The sequence below is a fragment of the Globicephala melas genome, chromosome 14 (assembly GCF_963455315.2).
Source record: "Globicephala melas chromosome 14, mGloMel1.2, whole genome shotgun sequence".
NCBI classification, from domain to species: Eukaryota; Metazoa; Chordata; class Mammalia; order Artiodactyla; family Delphinidae; genus Globicephala; species Globicephala melas.
In genome coordinates this window covers 81,701,917-81,723,929 of record NC_083327.1, presented here as the reverse complement: position 1 = coordinate 81,723,929, position 22,013 = coordinate 81,701,917, and the positions used below count along the sequence as shown (strand labels likewise).

The 22,013-nt window shown below is 46.9% G+C and overlaps 1 protein-coding gene across 12 annotated transcripts in view; it reads left to right on the top strand.

The window, feature by feature from the left end:
- AGPAT4 (1-acylglycerol-3-phosphate O-acyltransferase 4) overlaps positions 1-22,013 on the top strand; it is a 1,427,829-nt gene that overhangs the window by 1,214,277 nt on the left and 191,539 nt on the right. For all 12 annotated transcript variants that reach the window (XR_004038703.3, XR_009558681.1, XR_009558682.1 and 9 more), the window contains one exon: positions 21,786-21,869. Coding sequence is in view for 8 of the 12 variants with exons in the window: in XM_030852990.3 (XP_030708850.1) it covers positions 21,786-21,869 (84 nt within the window). In the remaining 4 variants the exon portion in view is untranslated. The remainder of the gene's footprint in view (positions 1-21,785; positions 21,870-22,013) is intronic.

Sequence of the window (22,013 nt, the reverse complement as noted above, 5' to 3'; positions counted from 1 at the left end):
CTTGGTAACCACAAGTTGGTTTTCTATGTCTGTGAGCCTGTTTCTGTTTTGTATATCCATTCATTTGTATTATTTTTTAGATTCCACATATAAGTGGTACCATGTAGTATTTGTCTTTTTCTGCCTGACATTTCACTAAGCATAATATTCTCTAGGTCCATCCACATTGCTACAAATGGCAGTATTTCATTCTTTTTATGGCTGAGTAATATTCCATTGTGTGTATATATATTACACGTCTTCTTAATCCAATCGGCTGTTGATGGGCACTTAAGTTGCTTCCATAACTTGGCAATTGTAAATAATGCTATGAACATTGGGGTGCATGTATCTTTTCAAATTAGTGTTTTCATTTTTTCCAGATATATACCCAGGAGTGGAATTCCTGGGTCATATGGTAGCTCCATTTTTAGTTTTTTAAGGAACCTCCCTACTGTTTTGCATAGTGGCTGCTCCAATTTACATCAGACAGGAAATGTTTTGGACTTTGAAAGCGGTGGGTCTCTGATGCACTACTCAACTCTGCCTCTGCAGTGTGAAAGCGCAGCTGTGGACAAAACACAAATGAATGGGTGTGCACCAATGAGATGTCCTGAAGTAGTGTCTGCCCCTGTATGAGAGCACGGCAATCACTGTGGGCAAAGACAGGGGAGGAGGGGGGAGGGATCAGCATCGCCTGGGGTGGGAAGTTTCCGGAAAGGCCGGTTTCAGCATAAAGCAGGTGATCAGAGTGGAGGGCACTGAGAGGTGGGTGTGACCAAGGACACAGGGAGGTGAGCAGAGACGAGGCAGAGAGGGAGTGTTCCGTGTGTGGGTTTCTGAGGTCTCCAGGGCATTCCAAGCTCAGGGAACAGCTGGACCGCTGCCTGTGGCGTGTCCCAGAAGGGCAAGAAGAGCAGTGTGCCCAAAGTAGACGATAAGAAAGGAGGAAAGGGGGACCCGCTCGAGATGTCTGGCTTTTCCTGAGAGAAACGGGGAGTCACGGCGGAATTTGAGTAAAAGTGGCGTCATGGAGCGTTTGGGAAATCCTGTCTGGGGGCACCCGGGTCACGTCCAGAAGCAGCGGACTCTAGGAGACACTGCGCCGGGGCTCCGATCTGAGGGGAGGCAGCATTTCCCAGGGGTTGACTGAGGGTGTGAGAGGAGAAGAGATAAAGCACCGCCAGGGGTCTGAGGCTCGCCAGTGCAGCTGGAGGGAATCGGAGCGCCCTGGGTGTCTGAGGATGCGCTTGCACCGCGCATGCGCAGGACCCAGCACAGAGCTGGCTGCGTGTGACTGTGAAATTCACGTGAGGCTCGTGATTTCGTGTTAAGGACGGAGCCATTCAAACCTTGATTTGCGTCTGAGCTAAAGCGCTCACCAGCTCGTACCATCTTCCAAGGGTCCGGAATCTCTGAGTCTCAATTCCCCACATCTGTAAAATGAGTTTAAGAAAAAAAACGAGCAAACCTACCTGAGCGAATGGTTACGATGAGGATCCAGGAAGATGGTACTGGCGCTGAGTAGGTCTTACTTACTTGATCACTCCTTTCCTGGACCCTTCGGGGCGTGTTTTAGCGAGTTCATTAGTCACGTTCCCCCCAGGTTTTTACGTGGGCCACGTGTCCCGCAGTCTGACCACAGGGCTTTTCCTGCTCGCCCAGTGTGTTCATTACACACTTAGTCTAGCCGCGCCTGCCGGGATGTAAGAAAGAGGTGACACGGTGACAGCTGCTTCGGTGGTTCCACAGAATGGCAGGCTCTGCATCGGGCCCTCAGAGGAGCTGCCGACCATGTTTAGGCAGAAGAAAGGGACCTGCTCACACGGCCAGCTCCTCTTCAAAGACAGTTTAATTTCCTGTGGATGATGAGTCAGTATTTAAAACGGAAAGTCATTAATTTACAGCCCACGTATAATATAGTCTTTGACAACTGAAGACTCTCCCCCAACTGGGCCCCACACAGTCCTGCTCTGCAGAGACCGCCCACCTGTGCCCAGAGCAGCCGCCTCTCGAGGGGTTTGAGCCTCGTGCTTCGCCAGGAAGACCCCCGCACTCCAGAAGAATCCGAGGTGTGGAGGAGAGCACCGCTCAACGGACGGATAAAACCCAAATTGTCTGACTTTTTCTATTTTTTAAACAAGTTTCAGCCAAAAATCCAGACGTTAATAATTATATAGTTAGTCTTCTAAATGAGATTTTCACACTGTTATGTGCTTCCAGTAAGAGATGGGAGGACATCTCAGAGTGGTGTTGCGTTGCGGTGTGTTGGAGCAGAAGCTGTAGATGGCTGTCGGGGAAAACCTCAGGCACTAAACGCGCTTGGATGGGCCTCAGGTCAATTTAAGCGGAATCTGGGAATATCAGGGCTAAAGGTCGAGCACCAGAGGTGAAAGAGACTAGCTGCTTCCCTGGACGAACAGAACCCTGAACACAGCAGCCCGGGGCCATCTCAGCCTCATGGAGAAGGGACACCCAGGGTGCGTCGCTATGACATTTGAGGAGAGGATGCTGAAAGGAACCTCTTTTGCTAATTGTTCACAGACATGCAGAACTTAGTATTGGGTCTCCACCCGTTCCCATTTTGCTTCCCATTTGGGAGCAAAATGAACAGCTTGTGCTCCAGGGAGGCATTTGAAGTAAAGAAGGAGTGAAGTGCAAATTAAAATTCCAACAATATCCTGTCCTCACTTGCTCTCCCCGCCCCGTCCTGGAGAAAATGCTGTCAAGGAGTTTCCCTTTTGGATGATTTTGAGATTTTTCTTTTGTTTGTTTTTTCAAATATTGTTCCTTGTAAAAGAAAGTTTAATAAGCTCCAGAATCTGTTTATGAATGACAGTGGTCACACATTGACAGCCGTTTATCACATTTAAGAATAAGAGTTTCCCAATTCCGCAAAACAAATTGAGAACTGCCCCGCCCCCATCTTTCTTGTGATCTGGAACAAGGAATATCTCTTCCTCTCCTCTTTCCTTTATTGGCTGTGGCACTATTCCTACCTTGGGTTCCATCCCCACTTGGCCACATCTCCGGGCCTGCTGTAATTCATTCAGTTAACCTATGCTGATGTGCCGATGAATTGCTAAAACAATCATTTCCTTTTCTGTAATATATATATGCATCGTAAATGGCCTTTCTTCTAGTGGAAAGCGGCTCTGGCCGGGGAAAGAGGAAGGAGGTCGGCAGGAGGTCACGTGGAGTGGTGATCCCCAATCTGCTTCCTCGTAACCATCTGTGTGGCCCGTGGCAGACGAGAGCCAGAGTGTAGGAAGTGCTCACTCTTCCCCCCTCACTGTGGGACGTACGGCCAGCTGGTACTCGCGGGCATCAGCCCGGGAGCAGGGCCTTAGGTGCTGTGAAGGGCTGTGCAGGCTTGAAAGCTCAGACTGGCAGCCCTGTCACAGTCGGTCCAGGGACCCCAGTCTTAGTGAAAGGCCGAGCGCAGTGCGCATGGCTTAGAGTTTGTACGTGCCTCCTCCACACCAGGGAAGGGCTGACAGAGAACCAGGCCCAGTGGTTGAAAGTGGGCCTCAGAGCAGCAGCTCCAGCTGCCGCTTCCAGACACAGGCCGGTGGGGATGCAGAGGCCACCTGCTCTAGTGCAAGGGCCCCCACCTGCCACCTGCCCTGCGCTCCTTACACAAACATTTGGGGCAGCCAGGTCTCCGTTCAAGAGCACACCCTGCGCCCCTGCGATATACACGCACTCATACTCACCTGCTCTCGCACTCACCCTCACGAGCCCACATTCACCCACGCGCTCCCACCCACTCTCACTTTCAGATGCCCCGCCCCGTGCCTGCCCCAGACTCCGGCCTCTCCTGTTCTGTGCCCCGGAAGTCCTCCCCAACCCCTCTTCCAGGGCAGCCCGCCCTGGAGGCGCCAAGCTGCTGACCCAGCAGATCCCCCACACGCTCAGGGCCTGCACCCACGATCTTTTTCATCCAGGCACAGAAACTAAAAAGAACATTGGTGCCAACTTAGCACTTTTATTCAGGATACGCGTAAGACAGAATTTAATCCTTCTGTTTCAATACTCTCTGAAATCCTTTTCAATTCTGCTTCAGCTGAAAAGCAAGATAGGGTAAACTTCTTGTGAATGGATCTGCCTCTCAGACTTACGTAGATATGTAGCAGTTCTATTGATCTAAGGGAAACGCAAGGACCTAGTTAACGAGAGAACGGCAAACTGTCATGGAGAACACGTGTTTCGTGAGGCTGGTCCTGAAGGGTAAAGGATGATGGGGCTCAGACTTTGAAAGGGGACTGGGTTTGCAGCACGTGATTGCAAATAGGGGTTTAAATTCTTATTCCACAGATTGCTGTTTATTGCAAACGTATCATACCAAGGTTGGGCCTTGCTTTCATTTTTATAGTGACAGACTTTTGTGATTCCATTGAATCTTCTGGCAATCTCAAAATATCCAGCAAGCACACATCTTTTACTTTGAAATGAGAAGTGCTTTCTGTACGAAGTTTCTGTCTACGCTCTTGGAAAGGGGCCACCCCCAGGAGACTGGGTCCCTGCCCCTTCGGTGTATCTATGAGTGTCAGCCCATCACATGGTTATGTGCCGTTTTGTAATTTATTCTTGAAGGTGCCACTCTGGGAGCTTCATGGTCATTATAACCTGGCACATTAGAAAGCACATAATGGTCTAATAGTCTGAGAGATTTTCTGTCCAAAATCCTTGTAGTATTGAAGTGTATTCTCAACCACATAACCACAGTGTTTGAAAAATTGGCTTCCCCTGTCCTGCATCTGCAAGACCAGCTTGTGAACTATTATAGTACACTTGTGAACCATTGTGGGGATAGTCCGGAAATGCGCAACGCTGAGCCATATTGGATGTAGTTTCCTTCACCACTTCCTAGTATTTTATTTTAATGAAGCACTGGGAAGAGGCGTCACTGTAAAATATACCTCTGGACTCTTTTTAACATCCATGGATGACTAGAATGATGCCATACGGGTACACAGTTTCTAAAATCCTGCAGCCTTTTTTGTCAGTTGCATTCACACAACTCCATCTTCTTCCTTCAAACCCTTCCTTTGTTCAATATGCACCGGGCACAGCTCCACTGACCTTTCCGGCCAGTGGAGTGCATATAGGCTCATCAGCCCTCAGCAGTGCTGGTCTATGAACCCACCTACGAACTCATCCAGAACACCTCTGTTAAATGAAAAGTGAAAGAATCTTCATTATTACAGAAGCAATGCATGCTTATCATAAAAAATGTTAGAAAATTATAGAAAACCTAAAAGGAAAAAAAGATAGTAACCATAATCTTATATAGCTGGAGGTGAGATTTTTGACTCATTGCTGTAGAGCTTTCTGGTACTTTTTACATGCATACACACACACATACACACACACATATATACATTTTTTAACAGAAATGGGTTTGTGCTGAGTTAGCAGTTTTCTCCCCTTAAAAGTGCATCACAGACACCTTTGTATGACCATGTTCAATGGTGACCAAACATCCATTGATGAGGATGTGCCTTGATTTATTTAAATATTTATCTTTCGGAATGGTGACAGTTTTCCCATGGCTTATTTTTTGCTGCATTCCTGAGTTTTCTCTAGGAAAAATTCCTAGAAGAGGAAGTTTTGGGGGCGGAAGGATGTGCATACAAGCTTTTTAAAGCCTTGAACACAAGCATTTTCTCAGTTCTACAGAGCACATTTTTATATATCTTAACATTTCTGAAATTAGGATAATGTTTTAAATTAATGTGGACATTTAGGATGGCAGTGTTTTTTCTTTCTTTAGTCAACCTGTTATTAAATTGGCCACCCAGCCCTGTGGACCCACCTCCCAGAATCCCATTGTACAGTGTGTGGTCCCTCCTGCTGGCAGAGCGGGCCGGCCCGCTCCCCTTTTCACCTTTGCCAAATGATAAGCAGTATTGTTTCTTGTTCATCAAGGCAGCACATTCCTATATGTATGATTCACCACAAATTAATTACTATTAGCATATTTCTTAGAAATTGTAATCATGTCGGTATGACTTTGACTCTCCTTAGTGTAAAAAATACGAAACTGTGTTTACACAAATATTAAGAAATTTTAGTGACCTATATAGTGTGCTCATTATAGAGGCTTTCATGTAAATATGATTTACATTAAATTAAACTCATCTTGATCTTAAAATTACATCTTAGTTAAAGTCCTCTAAAGTTCCATTTGATTTGAAATATCAAATGAACCTTAAGCCTTGGTTGGCCGAAGTGCATTTTTTAGTTCTGGCTGCATTTCCGTGCCCTTCAGGGATGGTGTAATTGTGTTGACCTCGTGACTCATCGTCTGAAGAATGATTACAGATTCTCCAATTCCAGAGCTCGGTGACGGCGCGGAGCATGACTCAGAAGCAGCACAGATTGACAGAAACAAGTTGTACTTGCCTTGCAACAGGGCTGATCACTGAACATGGAGAGAGAAGAATCCATCTCACCTGAGTGGAATGGAAATACTGGGGGATAAAGGAGTTTAGAAATTGCTTGTTGCAAGTCAGCTTATTGTCATTAGCCTGAAAGGCATTGCCTTTGAGCTAATACGAAGAAGTCACTTTGTCGTGGTCCATGAGGCTTTGCACTCAAAGCGCTGTTGTTAGTGATGTTACAAAGCATGACTTAGATCACAGGTCAGAGGAACAGAGTAAGGAGGTCCCATCAAGTCTCAGTGATGTAAGCATTAAAAAGGTTTGTATACACCGAGCTGACATTTCACTCCAAAAAGGACTTGGACACCTTACTTTTTTGATAGATTTGAGAAATAGCAAAACTGGGCCCATGGTGGTGGCATCGGCTTCCTTTCGGAAAGCATCAAACCAAACTTTATAACTTAAAAAAAAATAGTGGGAAGATTTCACTGTAAATGCAAGAATTATGTCAAATCAAATTGCAAGCATTTGTAGGGAAAAAAAACCCTGGAGGTCATGAGGGTCATTCCTGTCCAGACTGTTTACTAGCGTCTCCAGTCCACGGTTTATTCCCAGCGTGGACCTGTGTCAGATACAAATTTACTTGAGATCCTTGAGACTAACTTAACACTCCCCTTTAGCAAACTAAGTGCATCTTTCAAAACTGACAGGAGCAAACATCCACTTTTTAAAAATCCACTCTTTTAACCGCCCTATTGAAAACAGCAGGTGTAAATTTGCAGGTAAGCCTCCTAATCCCCTGTTGCCACTTCCTAACTCGCCCAGGGGTCTGAAACACGGCCCGGGAGCCTGCCTGGCCGTGAGTCCTTGAGGACCCTTGGTTCCCATTCACGTTCCCTAGAAAACAGCCCGGAATCCTGGTCACGGTGAGCCCGCTTCTCAGGAAGGGCACTCGGTGGCAACGGCAGCTGCCACAAATGAGCAGCAAGATTGGAAAAGAGGTTCACGAGCGTGTGACAGCAAATGACGATTAATGGGCTCCCCCCAGATCCCACTGCAGATCTTCCTGTGCGACAAAGCTGGTTTCACGCCAAGCAATCTGCTCTCGGTCTGCACTAAAGTGAAGGCCTGTGAGACACGTGGGACACAGACCAGTGCTCAGGGTAGAGAGTCAAGAAGCTGAAGGAGGTGGTGAGAGGCGACTTTATCACGCCTGCCTTCAACGAAACTTAACCAAAAAAACCTATGTCAGACCGTCCCAATAGGAGAAGAATTCATTCCACTTTTTTTAAGACTCCAAAGGAAATTATACTCTTCTGCTGGAAATCGAACCCAGGTTGTACAACTTTGCACTGTTAGGTTTTTTAGAAGTTGTTGCTGCTGCCTTGAAGGAGGAGGGTGTCAGGTTCTCTGTAGCAATAAAGGGGGAGTCGTGGCCGTCTGCATGCTTTCGGTGACTTTGTTGGAATGAGCATTTCCCTCCTAGGACACAGTCTTCCCGTGATGAGTATGTCACGGTGAGTCGTGTCGTGATGGGGGAGGGAGACACTACGACACCTTTTCCTCGAAACACAGAGTTGTAGAAGTGGATGATTCCATGTTCCAAGCGGCTGCGCCTGGGAGCAGTTTTCTATCTCCCCACCGGATCGTAGCGCAAAGGTTCCTTTAGGAGCTATTAGCCTCTTGAAAATTTGATTCTAGTCACAGGCAAAAATGGGATTTCAAAGAATAAGGCGTTAGATCTTTATAATTATCCCTAAAAATATTCGCTGAATGCCCATTGCGGCTGGCATATCCAAGGCGTGGGGCAGTTTTTGAAAGTTCAGAATAATATCACGTCCCAACATTAGCAAGGATGTTGCCAGAAGAAAAGGGGCGGCCGTTCCACCCTGAAGATGATCGGTGCGCTCTGCGAGGGCCTCGTGGCTCTAGGTTCTCTGCCGCCAAATCGAGAGGGAGGAAGGGGGCGCCGCGAAGTGAACCGTGTACACTCCTCTGTTCATTGTTATTCGGCTTAATGAACAGAAGGATACTGGCTAAGAGGCAGCGCTGGAGATGACATTTCACTTCACTCTCCTGCAACCTGCCGTTATCTCAGCAGCTCCAAGACACAGTCCAGGTACTGGCTGTTTAGCGGCCACTTAATTAGCTGGAGTTCTACTTCCTCCGCAAAGCAATAAAATCAGGAGAGAAAGCACAGGCGGTGGGAGGAGGGGGCGGTCTTGTAAGTCAGGGATTGACTTCACACTTGAGCAAGACTCCGCAAGGTGTGTGTTGCTGGGAGATAACGGTTTGCAGGCCGCTGAAGGCGCCAGGCTTCCACTCGGCTCTCAGCACCCCTAGGCGGGCGTTATCTTGGGTTCACACGCGGCCCGAGGAGGCTTGGCGCTGCCCTGATGGAAGTGGGGGGGGCCGATGTCAGGGCCTCAGAGGAAATCAGCTCCCTGAGTGTGGAGGGCTTCCACCACCGTCTGCTCCTCGGGGCACAGATGCCTATCGGGCAGGATAAAGGGGCGTTGCTCCTGCCGTTGTTAAGAGCTGGGAACCTTCCTTAAGCAGTGGTACCAACAGAAACAGAAGCCTGAAGTGTCTCAGCCCCGTGGAGACTGGGGTGTGAATGAACAGCTCAGACCCCGTCTCTGGGCTTCTCTCTTCCTTTCTGAGCAGGAATATTCATGAATAATAATTGAGGGCCCAGGTCCTGGGGCAGAGAACACCAGGAGGTCCAGGGAAACCTTAAATAGGGGATGACCGGCCTCCTGCCTCCAAATGCCGTGTGCCCACGAGAACTTCGTGCAGTGACGGGAACTTTCTGACATTCGTTTCAGCTTCTGTCATTAGTGACTTCATGACTTCAAGGGTGAAATCCAAGTCATGATTCTAGCTTTTAGCATTAATTCTTAAGTGCTGCGGTGTTACTGGTCTTTGGTAGGGTGACCTTTCCCTAATTCGCCAGGCCCTATCTAAACTACTGCACATGAAAGCCCTCTTGTGAAATCGTGTGAACAGAGGCTTCCAAAGTCGAGGCGCCAGCCTGATACTTCACACCTGAAAGCAAAAGTCCCTCACCTAAACCCCTTGGTTGGCTAAATTAGGAGACTCTAGTCATACTGGGTCCAACTAATGTGAGTAACATTGTGGATTTCTATGGCTTTACATGTATTAAGTTCATCCTATATCGTCACTTAAAGGAAGGATAGGATTGCAGACATTAGAAGCAGGTATTTGTCTGCAGCAATTCGGTCGTCTACTCGATGATTAATGGTCTGGACGCTCTCTGTCCTTGGTACAAGATTTGACGGAGTGAGCCAGCAGGTGAATCAGGCACCCAGAGACACCGGGAAAGTTAGACGTAACTCAGGTTGGTTCTGGTTTTTTGGACTTGCTTTTCACAAATAACTCACCGTGTGTGGCAGGAAAATCTGTACGCTCCCATTGGAGACAGTGGCACCACATGTTCTTATTTCTGATTTTCTGTTTCTGCACATCTCTCCTACATCACAGACCAAGTGAGTCTTTCAAAGGCTAAAAGTGAAGAGCATCCTTTATTAGAAAAAAAAAATCTAATTTCTTTCCATTAGCACAGCTAATTTCTTATCTTCTCTTGTTTCCCACGTCGCCCTGTCCTACTCACTTATTCCGTATGGAAGGTGCTCTGTTTCTTTTTGTCCTGTGGTACCTAAGCTGGCCGTCTGCCTCATCCAAGTAGCCCTCAGACTCAAGAGTTCTAGAACCACACTGTCCGACGTGGTAGCCGCCAGCCACGTGAGGCAGCCGAGCCAATGGTTTGCAGCTGATCTGAACTGAGACGATGTGAGGCTTCAACACACACCGAACTTCAAAGTCTCAGTGAAAAACATGAAAAAATAACAACACCTTTTATGTTGGTCACATGTTGAAAATACAGTCTGGATATATTGGGTTAAATCAAATATTCAAATTTATAAACCTGTTTCTTTTTTACTCTGTTAATGTGGCTACTAGAACGTTTTAAGTTAGTCCTGTGCCTGTGGACAGCTCTGTTCTAGACTGTGTCCTTTTGCCAATGGATTCCAGATCAAAAACAAAAATGCTGCAGACTTAACACTGACAGAGTCTATTCCTGCTGGGTTTTGTTAGCGAGGCAATCGCACTGGCCAAAACTCAGTTTCTGAGTGTTCTCTCCCACTGCCCTGTGCCCGACTCTCTTAATTAGCCATGCTGTGAGTGCTTGAGGCTTTGCAGCTCCCTGGGGCTCCCAGCCTGGCTCAGTCTGCCCCCTGCAGCCCCTGCTCCTGCCCTGGCCACCCAACCAGAATCCACAGCCTCCACAAAGCCACGCCTCCCACCCTGACCCTCACTCTACCTCCAGTCCCCAACCGCCCCCCCTCCTGTCTCACTTCAACACCTCCAACTCAGTGGTCCAGAGTGAAAAGGTCACCTTCCCCTGAAAGCCCCCAGCACTGGCGCTGTCCCAGACCTGGAATGAGCACCATTCAGGGACCCATCATTTGACCAGACTCGGCTGGGTCTCAATTTACTCTCCACTTCCTCCTGGAGACCTAGCCTGACTGCCCGGGCTGGTGGCCGCACACATCCTGTGCTCCCCCAAAAACCTTGTCCACCATGACAATTAGGACACAGCTGAATATAAACTCCTTGAGGTCAAGAAGAGTGCCCAGCGTGTTCACCACTCGCACTGCCTAGCACAGCACCTGGCACAGAGTACGTTCTCAATAAATACTTGCTGGCTGGAGGGAGGGCTGGGTAGAGGGAGGGAGGGGTGAACTGTGACTCGCATGAGACTGAAAATTGTATCTTATGCATGCTTGTATGCCCTCAGGGCACCTGGCACGCAGTGTGTGTGCTCAGTAAATTTTGATTGAATGAATGAGCTCGAGCAGTGCTTCTAACCTGTGGTGTGCACGCAGGTCATCAGGGATCTTATTAAAATGCAGATTCTGATTCAGCACTTCTGGGCAGGGCCTGAGATTCCTCCTTAAGCTCCCAGGCGATGCTTGTGCTGCTGGTCTAGGGGCACATTTTGAGTCACAGGGAGGCAGAGGTTGGTGCCGTTACATCAGTTGGGTCCTCAGCATGGCTGGGCTCCCCTCAATTCGTGTGGCATCTCCTGACTGACAATGGCTATTCCAGCCTTCCTCCATCCTTAACTCTGCTCTTCCTCCTGACTCCAGAAGAGTAGTAGCTGGCATCACACTAATCAGACGTAATCTCCTTCAGGCAGCCTTCTCATCAGCAAATTACCATCCCAGGAGTTTGCCTTCCCACGAGGTGAAAATTGGCCCTCCTCCTTTTAAACCACCACCTGGGAGCGTTTAGGTTTTCCTGGCCTATCTTCTCCAGGGCTTTCCTCCCACTCTTACCCACCCTCTTTCTAGCATCTTCATCCTCCCTTTTCATTTTGTTTTTCTGTTTTCAGACCAATTCAGACCCCTCTGTCGTGAAGCCTTCCCCACTCCATCATCCCTGGGACCTTAGCCTCCGAACTTGGCTACTAATTGCTTCAAGGGACCAAAAATGTCTTGGTCTCATTCCTTCTGTTCCCTGGCCCAGGCTCCTCATGGCTGGATTCCCATGACACTGGGCTCTCCTCATGCTTCTTGGAAGTTTAGAGTTTTCCAGCTCCTACCACTCATTCGTTTTACAAACGTCTGTCCGTCCTGCCTACGCGACAACTGCTCTGCTAGCCCTGGCATTATAAACAGGATTAATTCTGGGAGAATGTGAGGTCTGTGCTGAGCATTTCAGGGTGACTGGGTGCTCCGAGAGTGAAGAGAGCAGGAGAAAGGAGGAGGGGCGGCCCCAGGCAGGTGTGGTCCTACAGGTGTGCAGGGACCCCTCCTTCTGGGTCCCCTACCCTCACCCCTCAAATTAACTCTTTGAATTTCTGCTCTTTTATCCCAGTCTTCTTTTCCACAATAATCACATGGGATTTGAGTTGACATGAATCTGAAGGGGCGCACCCTGTCCAGATGGGAGTCTGCAGCAGGCTGCACCGTAGTTCAGGAGGGAGGTCAGGAACAGGGGAGGGATTTTTCCAAGCTGTTAGCAGAGAGGTGAGAGACTAGCCTGATGTTAGAACCACTGCCTGAAGAGGGAATGGAATGCGAGGGGCGGAAAGGCAAATGCCACTGCGGCCAAACCCCAACCTAACCCGGGGCTCTTCTCTGGGAGTTCCTGCAGACTTGCATCCTTGGACACTTCAGCACATGACTCTGGGCTGTTGTCCTCCAGGTCTTTTGTTCTCCACAAGCATCATCTCTCCTACTGAGTTGTAAACGCCTTGAACTGGGCGCCTGGCATGCGACAGACAGACAGTGACCACCTACTATGTTCCAGACACTGGATCTGGGGGAAACAAGGATGAATAGGATTCAAATCCTCTTCATTTAGAAGAGGGGATAAGTGAGAATAGTTTCGTATAGAAAGACAAACATTTCATAGAGGAATATAAGGAAGAGACAGTACTGGGGAGAAAAATACCCTGACCTTTTTGGACTGAGGCTGTGGAGAGAGGGGTGGGAACAGGTATGTTCCCAAGGCACCTACAAAACTGCCTAACACACAGTAAAGGTTTGACAAGCTGCAAAGCCTCCAAAGACAAACATCTCTAAGATGTGCCCGTGGGAGTGCCACCAACACTGTTAGCACCTTTCCAAAGCTGACCCTGACGGGAGTTGCCTGGGGTTGGGCCCAAGCATTCAAGGGAAGCGTTCATCTCCCCTGCTGCGCTAGCAAGCCGAAGGACGCCCACAGGCATATGGGACAAATTGGGCTCAAACTGCCATATGGCTTGAATCTCACATTTTGACTGGCAGAGTGTAACCGTTTTTACAGAGTCTAGTGCCTTTCTACAGATTGTAAATGATAAGGTCACAAGGATTAGAGACCAGTTAAAAATTAGAGAAGACATATGCTATGCATTTTACTAACGAATGGCCATATTCAAACATGTTCACTAATGAGTGGCAATATTTGAAAGTGGTGTTGAATTTGATCCTCTGTGACCATTGCTCCTCTTCTGGAAGGAACCAAATGCCCCATAAGGTTTGGGAAACGCTGACTGGAAAGCAAAATTGAGCCGGCCTTGTAAGATGTTAAAGGGAATTTTCAGTTAGATGCAGAAATTTACCTGCCAAGAAGTTTGTTTAGAGCAACAAGGATGCTGTGAACATCATCATCAAATACTTGCAAGAGTCCCAGCTTGCAGCTCAATCCTACTTTGGCCTCTGGAAACAAGGGGAGCGGTGAAGTGAGGGAGGGGGCTGGGGATGTGGAGGGTGGGATGGGGGCAGCACGCCGGGAATCCTTCTTTAAAACGGTTACAGCAGGCTTCCCTGGCGGCGCAGTGGTTGAGAGTCTGCCTGCCGATGCAGGGGACGCGGGTTCGTGCCCCGGTCTGGGAGGATCCCATGTGCCGCGGAGCGGCTGGGCCCGTGAGCCATGGCCGCTGGGCCTGCGCATCCGGAGCCTGTGCTCCGCAGCGGGAGAGGCCACGACAGTGAGAGGCCCGAGCACCGAAAAAAAAAAAAAAAAAAAACGGTTACAGCAAGAGAGAGTGAGACAGGAAGCGTGGAGGCTTGGGGAGAGAGGATCGCTGCCATCAGTCACACCTGTCACACTCCCCCAGGGTCCCTGCCCGTTGCTGTCATTGCTGTCCTCCTGGCAGGGCAGCGGCAGTGGCGCTGCGTCTACTCTGCTCAGAGCTAAGGCCCAGGACACAGCCTCGGGCAACTGAAGGTGCCGCTCCCTTGTCTCCTGTTTCCTTCTCCTTCACCTGGACCTCCAGTTTGTTGGCTGTCAGTGTTTAAAGCCACCGAAGCCAAAATTCACTTCGAGGCCTTTTCCCGCCAGCAGGATGAATTCAGGCCAGTCCAAACAAGGAGGAGACGAGCTCCGAGCACCTTGTTTCAGAGCCCAGGCAGGGGGAGCAGGGAAGTGATGGAGGGCCGGCTGCAGGCCCCTCTTGACCTTGGTTCAGCCGTCTGGACAGGACTCAGAAGTGACTGGGAGTTATTTCTCTGGCCAGGAGCACGTCTTTGCAGAAATCCAACATGGATAAAAAGGCCTTAGCAGAAGTGCTGTGAGTTAGAGATTCTTTTGTTTTGTTTGGGTTTGACAAAGGCCCTGATTGGTGACAGCACGCTGGAGGGGAGGAGGGGCAGGTCATCCGTCACACACCTCACTGCAGGGCCTGGGACCCGCGCACGCGCCACGAGAGCAGGCTCGCAAAAGCAATCCAAATGTAAACTTCCCACACCCTCCGATCCAGCTATTTCACTTCTAGAAATTCATCGCACAGAGTTCCTTTCACACGCGCAAAATGACCTGTGGAGAAGGACGTTCCCCGCAGCTTTGTTTGTAATGGCAGAATATTGGAAAGGGCCTAAATGCTCGTCCGTAGGGTGCTGGTTAAATGAATTCCGATACATCTATCAACTTGTATATCGTGTGGCTGTTGAGGGAAAATTCAGCTGTTCAGGGTTGCTCAAAGGGCACTGATATAGGACAGGCTGTAATGTATTAAATGAAAAAGCAAGGTGCAGAGCACGTTACATAAAGCAATGTTCTGTATACCATCTTTAGTCTCAAAATAGCTTGTATATATGCAGGTGAGAGTGATTGTCCCTGGAAAGCTTTGTGAGCTGACCAAGGAGGAAGGGAGACTTATTTTTCACTATTTGCCTTTTGCACCTTTTGAATTTGTGCTGTGCGCATGTATTATTCACTCAAAAAACATATAAACCATTTTTTAAAACCCAGACTATGTGAATTGTATCCCGATAAAGCTGTTTTTTTTTTTTTTTTTTTTTTTTTGCGGTACGCGGGCCTCTCACTGTTGTGGCCTCTCCCGTTGCGGAGCACAGGCTCCGGACGCGCAGGCTCAGCGGCCATGGCTCACGGGCCCAGCCGCTCCGCGGCACGTGGGATCCTCCCGGACCGGGGCACGAACCCGCGTCCCCTGCATCGGCAGGCGGACTCTCAACCACTGCGCCACCAGGGAAGCCCAATAAAGCTGTTCTTGAACAAGGAAAAATAAATGGTCAAGAAGCATTTTTAAGTTTGAAAAAACTGTAGATATTTTAAAGTAGGAAATAAGTTCAAATATTTTTGTCTATGATTATACATTGGGCAGTTCAATTCCCAGGAGTATCATCACCAGGCGCGCCACCCACACAGTTCAGAGCATTTATTAGGCGCCTCTCTTAATTTAAGGTTCTCTGTTGAAAGTAGGTTCGCAGGTATGGTCTCTTGTATGAGCTCATCTTCTCTAATAGGTTCTGAGACAGATGGTAATAAAGCTTCCCATTAGATCATACTCACAGTAAGTGTATAAATTAAGACTCTGCACAACCAAAAGACTGAATGGGTACATACTTGTACTTGATTGAGATACTTGTACTTGATTGAGATCATGATGCTGTAGGAAAAGGGAATTTTCAGGGTTCTTTTAAGAACTCCCGTGAATGGAAATTAAACCAAGGAGAGTAAGGGGCTTTTCATGGTAGCAAACCTAAAACAAAAATAATTCAGGGGACGGGGTAGGGAGGGAGTGTAGAGGTCACAGTATTTTGTGGGAACATAGATGGCATTGTGTAACCATCTTGGATGATTTGTACAGAATTTGAAAAATACAAAAGAGTTCAGCTACTGAGCTCTATCCAGCTTCCTTGAAATTATTTCTTCTTAGCCATTTGGAGATTGCATGTAAAGGATTGTTGTAGTCTGTTTGCGTTTAGAGCGTGGCACAGTTTAAGACTGCTTCCCACCGTGAGATTCTGTGATTCTAAGATGTTGTGTACTTGAAAGGAAATAACCTGACGTTCTTCCTTTCGAACTTGTGTCTTAGCGCGTTATAATCTAACACCATTTCCGTTCTGTGGCACTGTCTTGTCAGAACCAGTTTTCCATATTTAGGCGGCTAGCCACCCCGTGGGGAGCCTCCCTCTTTTGATAGACTATTTTTAACACACTGGGGCTGAATCTCATGTATCACTGCTGCCATCTTCTGGAAAGTCATACACCTAAAAGAAAAGTGTTTCATCTAGTCCCAAAGAAGTACAAATGTGTGCGTCATGGTTTTGATGTTTCCCTTGAATATAGTAAGGGGTCCTGAGATGATATTTCATTCTCTCCTGTTCTTTTAACACAGAACCTCAGAGCTGTGGAGGAAAAATAAATGGCACGTAATAAAATGCTTTTATAATAGATGCTGTCGTGATAGAAAACAAGCACAAAGAACTACGGGCTTTTCACACAGAGATCATTCACCTTTGAGGGTCAGAGCTTATCTAGAGGCTCATCGCTTGTAGGTGCCGAGGGCTCTCACCTTTACTGATAACAACCGACAAGGCGTGTTCTGAGTGCATTGGAGGCTGTTCATCTCATCCCTTTTTATGCTTCCAAAGAGAAAATATACATACATATCCTTTTGAATGTCTCCATTATGGGCGTACGGGAAATCAAACTCAAACATCAATCAAATGACTTGTCTACTGACATGGTACTGAATGATAAACGTGACAGGCAGTTCATTTAGCTGCATGGTAGTGTGGGATTTCCTAAGGGGAGTGACAGTGACGACACCTCTGCGTGTACACGAGGAACGAGGGGTCAGTATCCCTTTCTCTGCTGCAGTTATGGGGAGCTGACAAGCTTGGTGCTTCCCACGAGGTCCTCAGTTTCACTCAGGCCTTCACAGAACAACAGCAATTATTAGTATATTGAGAATTGCTTTAATTAACAAGGTGCTTTACTATCACCTTACTTTTCTATAGAATTTTTTTGCTCATATAACATTGTAACTCCATGAGAAAACCATTTCTCCTATTTACTAGGTGCCAGAAACTGGGTTAAATATTAATTATCTTATTATTTCTTCTTTACAGATGCAGGAAACTAAAGCAAAGAGATGTTAGGGTCACACAGATAATAAATGGTAGACAAGGGCCTCTGAGTCCAGGTCTCTCCGACTTCAAAGGCTTTACTTTTAAACACTAAATTGTATCTGCGTTTTTAAAATACAAATATCACTGTATGATTTCGTGAATTACAATATGCTATTCTTTTACATGTTGTCCAAGTCCAAGATTTTATTCACCCAAAATAAATACTCAACACATATTAACCGCAAGGCAAAAATATGACTTGAATGGTAAGAACAGTTTGGCTATTACTTATTAGAAAAAAAACTATCTTATTGAACTTATCCTTTATTGAATAGTTGTCTTAAAATTGTATACTTCATCTTAGGCATTTAGGATGAGCTAATTACTACAGTTAAGTGAGAAGTTTGGCACCAACCAGACAGGCAGCTGCGCCAAAGAGAAAAATGTATTGGATCACCAGGTTCACTGTCAGATAAAGGGAAGCCGTCACACTGTTGGGAGTGATTAACTTGTTCCTGGTGTTGACTTCTAAGACGCATTGTCCTGTGGGTACTCGGGATTAAAAGCAAACAGGGAGAGAATTCCTTCTCGGTCCACTCGTTAGGACTCCGTGCTCTCATTGCCAGGGGCCCGGGTTCGATCCCTGGTTGGGGAAATAAGATCCCAGAAGCCACGCAGCACAGCCAACAAAAGGGGGGGGGGAGGGGGGAAGATTTAAATTACAATTTTTCAAATAACATAGACAATTCAAAAGTTGTCTTTGCAAAAGAATCACTGACCTAGTATAAATAAACTGACCTAGTAAAACTTCTGTAGGAGCTTAGCTGTGTCAACCAAGGTTTCACCAGAGAGACAGAACCAGTAGGAGATAAATGTAAATATAGATTATCTAGGCATGCTCAGCTGTCGCCATAGATCTATAGATATATAAAGAGATATCTATAGATATAGCTATAGTAGATATCTAGTATATATTTGTATATAAATATCTCTATGTCTAATATATCTGTATCTATAGAGAGAGATTGATTGCAAGGAATTGGCTTACGTGATTATGGGGATTATGGGGCTACCTAGGCAAGTCCCAGATCCACAGGGCAGGATGCCAGGAAGGGTAGGCTGGAACTCTGTTGTCCACAGGTGAACTCTCTTCCTGAGGAAGCTTCAGGTCTGCTCTTAAAAACCTTTCAACTAATTGAATCAATCCCACCCAGATCATCTAGGACTGTCTCTCTTCACTGAGAAACCTACATTAGTGTTTGGTTGAATAGACTATAGTGTAGCCAAGTTGGCACATAAAATTAACATCACAGGCACTAAGGTAATACAGTCCATAGATACTGCTTTTTAATCATATGTAATAAGGAGATAGAGTTTACAGAACCAATAGAATAAGTATGTATTACTGTTATGATTTTTAAAAGGCTTTAAAAATTCTTTTTTTAAAACATGCAAAAATTATTAGCATTTGTCAGATCTATCTCAAAAGAAAATAATCCAGGGGCTTCCCTGGTGGCGCAGTGGTTGGGAGTCCGCCTGCCGATGCAGGGGACACGGGTTCGTGCCCCGGTCCAGGAAGATCCCACATGCCGCGGAGCAGCTGGGCCCGTGAGCCATGGCCGCTGAGCCTGCGCGTCCGGAGCCTGTGCTCCGCAACGGGAGAGGCCACAACAGTGAGAGGCCCGCATACCGCAAAAAAAAAAAGAAAAGAATCCAGGAAAAGTATACAATATAACTGTGTGGTAGTCTCTTCCATTCAGTTAGTATTTACTCACAAGGCATCCTAAAAGAGCCTCCGCAAATATGAGCCCACAGCTAATGACTAATAAACCCCTGGGGAGATGGCAGCCTTCTACATTATTGGTTAGAGCCAGACCCATGTGCCCCAGAAAGGAGACAGGCAGGTTGGCAGAGTGAATATGAAGATACTGGAGCCAGATGTTTTCTCCTCAAGCTCTTTGCAAATACCTGTGCCCCTAGGAGTTTTTGCAAACAGACCCAAAACATTATCTCAAGGAGTTTTGTATCTGCCTAAGCCAGACTTCCCCAAATTTCCTCTGTTCACCATGCCCCTAGTGGCTTGGTAAATTTTTCCTGGTGCTTCTAGGCCAAAAGAAACACGTAACATTCTGTTTATTAAATAATTAGGTCCACATAACATAAGTAAGAATTAATGTCTTAACAACTTCATAGCCATTTGAAAAAATAGTTCACATAAATTGAAAGAAACAAATATTTTTATTTCATTCTTAAATAACTACATCTCCTGGTCCAAAGAGATGCTCACCTGGCAGCTGTCTTTTTTATCACAGTAACCTCCAAAAATCCCGCTTTGCAAAAACATGATGTCAGCAAAAGGAGGGTAGCACAATCTACATTAACACCTTGAACAGCCTTGAGTTAGTAATTCACAGTGTCCAACAGATGCTGAGTATCACTGTGCTTTTCCTCAAAAATTTAAAAGATCCCACTCCACCCCTGTGAGTTTGTTGTGACACCCCAGGGCTCCTTGGTACACAGTTTGAGAACTGAAGTCCTAAGCATTTGTACAAGTACCTGGTTGACAGTCTTGAGTTCTGGATAACTTAATTAAAAACCTGAACTTTCAGTAACGTATATATGTCGATGCTACTCTCACTTTGCCCCAGCTTCCCCCTCCCACCCCGCGTCCTCTGAATGTAAAATAGCTAGCTAGTGGGAAGCAGCAGCGTAGCACAGGGAGATCAGCTCCGCGCTTTGCGATGACCTATAGCGGTGGGATAGGGAGGGTGGGAGGGAGGCTCAAGAGGGAGGGGATAAGGGGACATATATATGCATATGGCTGATTCACTTTGGTGTACAACAAAAACTAACATAGTATGGTGAAGCAATTATACTCCAATAAAGATATATTAAAAAAAAAAAGCCAACACTGAACCCCCCCAAAAAAAAACCCTGAACTTTTTTTAGATCAAATCAGACCTTCTAGATAGTTCCTCATTTTGTACGAGACAGATTTATGTAACTAGGAAGCCCATGGCGCAATGTATGTAAATTTAAGTTATACTGTCTGAATAGGAGCAAATTAGCAAGTGCATTAATGCTGAATTATCACCAACACATTTTTTTAGCTTTCTCTTGCCTTTTGCCATACTGAAGTGGTGAGGGTTTAATTTTTTGGGGGGGGGGGGGTTCGCGAGCCTCTCACTGTTGTGGCCTCTCCCGTTGCGGAGCACAGGCCCCGGACGCGCAGGCTCAGCAGCCATGGCTCACAGGCCCAGCCGCTCTGCAGCACGTGGGATCCTCCCAGACCGGGGCACGAACCCGTGTCCCCTGCATCGGCAGACGGACTCTCAACTACTGTGCCACCAGGGAAGCCTGAGGGTTTAATTTTTATAGGCTCTTCCTTTTCTGTTTTTTATTTATATATATATATATATATATATATGGTCTATTCTTTGTAGTACTGGTATGAAAGGGAATTTAATGTCTTTGTGTCAGGAAAGTCCTATTTATTCTGACAAACTGATCAACCTCCAGAGTGTTCCTCTACCATGAAACTGATTTTATGTCTCATCCCCGAGCTAATAAGATGTGAAACATTTTCCCTGTCACACCAAGAGATCAGACTTGCTTCCATGAAAAGCAGTGGGGTGAAATCACACAGTGAGCTCTTCTCAATGATTGAACCATTCAGTTCACAGTTTTTCAACATAAGAACAGAGTGATGGGTCTGAGACAAACCCAAAGATGAGCAGATACATTAAAAAAAAAAAAAAAAGCCTTAAGAAAGGACTCTAGGATCCAATTCATTCACTGTTCACCGGAGTAGCTGTCAGTTCAGGGCAAATTAAAATGTCAGAAATTAAAACCTGGTGGTCTTGGTGATTTGTGTAATGACATCCTGACACATACCCCCTCTCCCACCAACATGAACCTTTAAGGAAAGTTTATATCCCGCAAAACGTGGGCTCAGTCTCTTGGCTGTGAGAAGAAATAAGCTATAACACTCTGAAAGTGCTGGTGAGAAGAGAGGTGGTGACATCGCTGTAGAAGAGGCCTTTTCCTGATAAAATACTTGTCTTTCTTGCTTGTTATGCCCTGAGATTAAAATGATCTTCAGATGAGTTGTTAAAACAGGAAATTGACCATGGGGACAGAGGAGAAGTTGTTTCTGTGGTGGAGACAACGTGAAGGGAAAAAATGTCTTGGGGACTTCCCTGGTGGCGCAGTGGTTGAGAGTCCGCCTGCCAGTGCAGGGGACACGGGTTTGTACCCCGGTCCGGCAGGATCCCACATGCCGCGGAGCGGCTGGGCCCGTGAGCCATGGCCGCTGAGCCTACGCGTCTGGAGCCTGTGCTCCGCAACGGGAGAGGCCGCGACAGTGAGAGGCCACAGCAGTGAGAGGCCCGCGCACCGCAAAAAAAAAGTAATTTGGCACACACACCATCACCCAAGTAAGAGGCAGGGCTAGAATGAGCTTGGAAAAGAAAAACATGTGACCAGATGCAACCAGCAAGCCCCTCTCTAACCTGCATGTGTTCTCCTGCAGTTCGTCTTTTGCCGGGAGTGTAAGGAACCGTACCACGAAGGTGAATGCAGTGCCCTGTTCGAAGCCTCAGGAACAGTTACTCAGGTAGAGTACCCTCTTCCTTCCTCAAAGCAGGGCTCAGGCTATGGGGATGAGAGCTGTTTCCTGGAGACCATCGAAGGTTCCAATCTGAAAACATCAGGGCCAGCTTAGTAGCCTACAGCCATGGTGATGGGACTCTGGACTCCC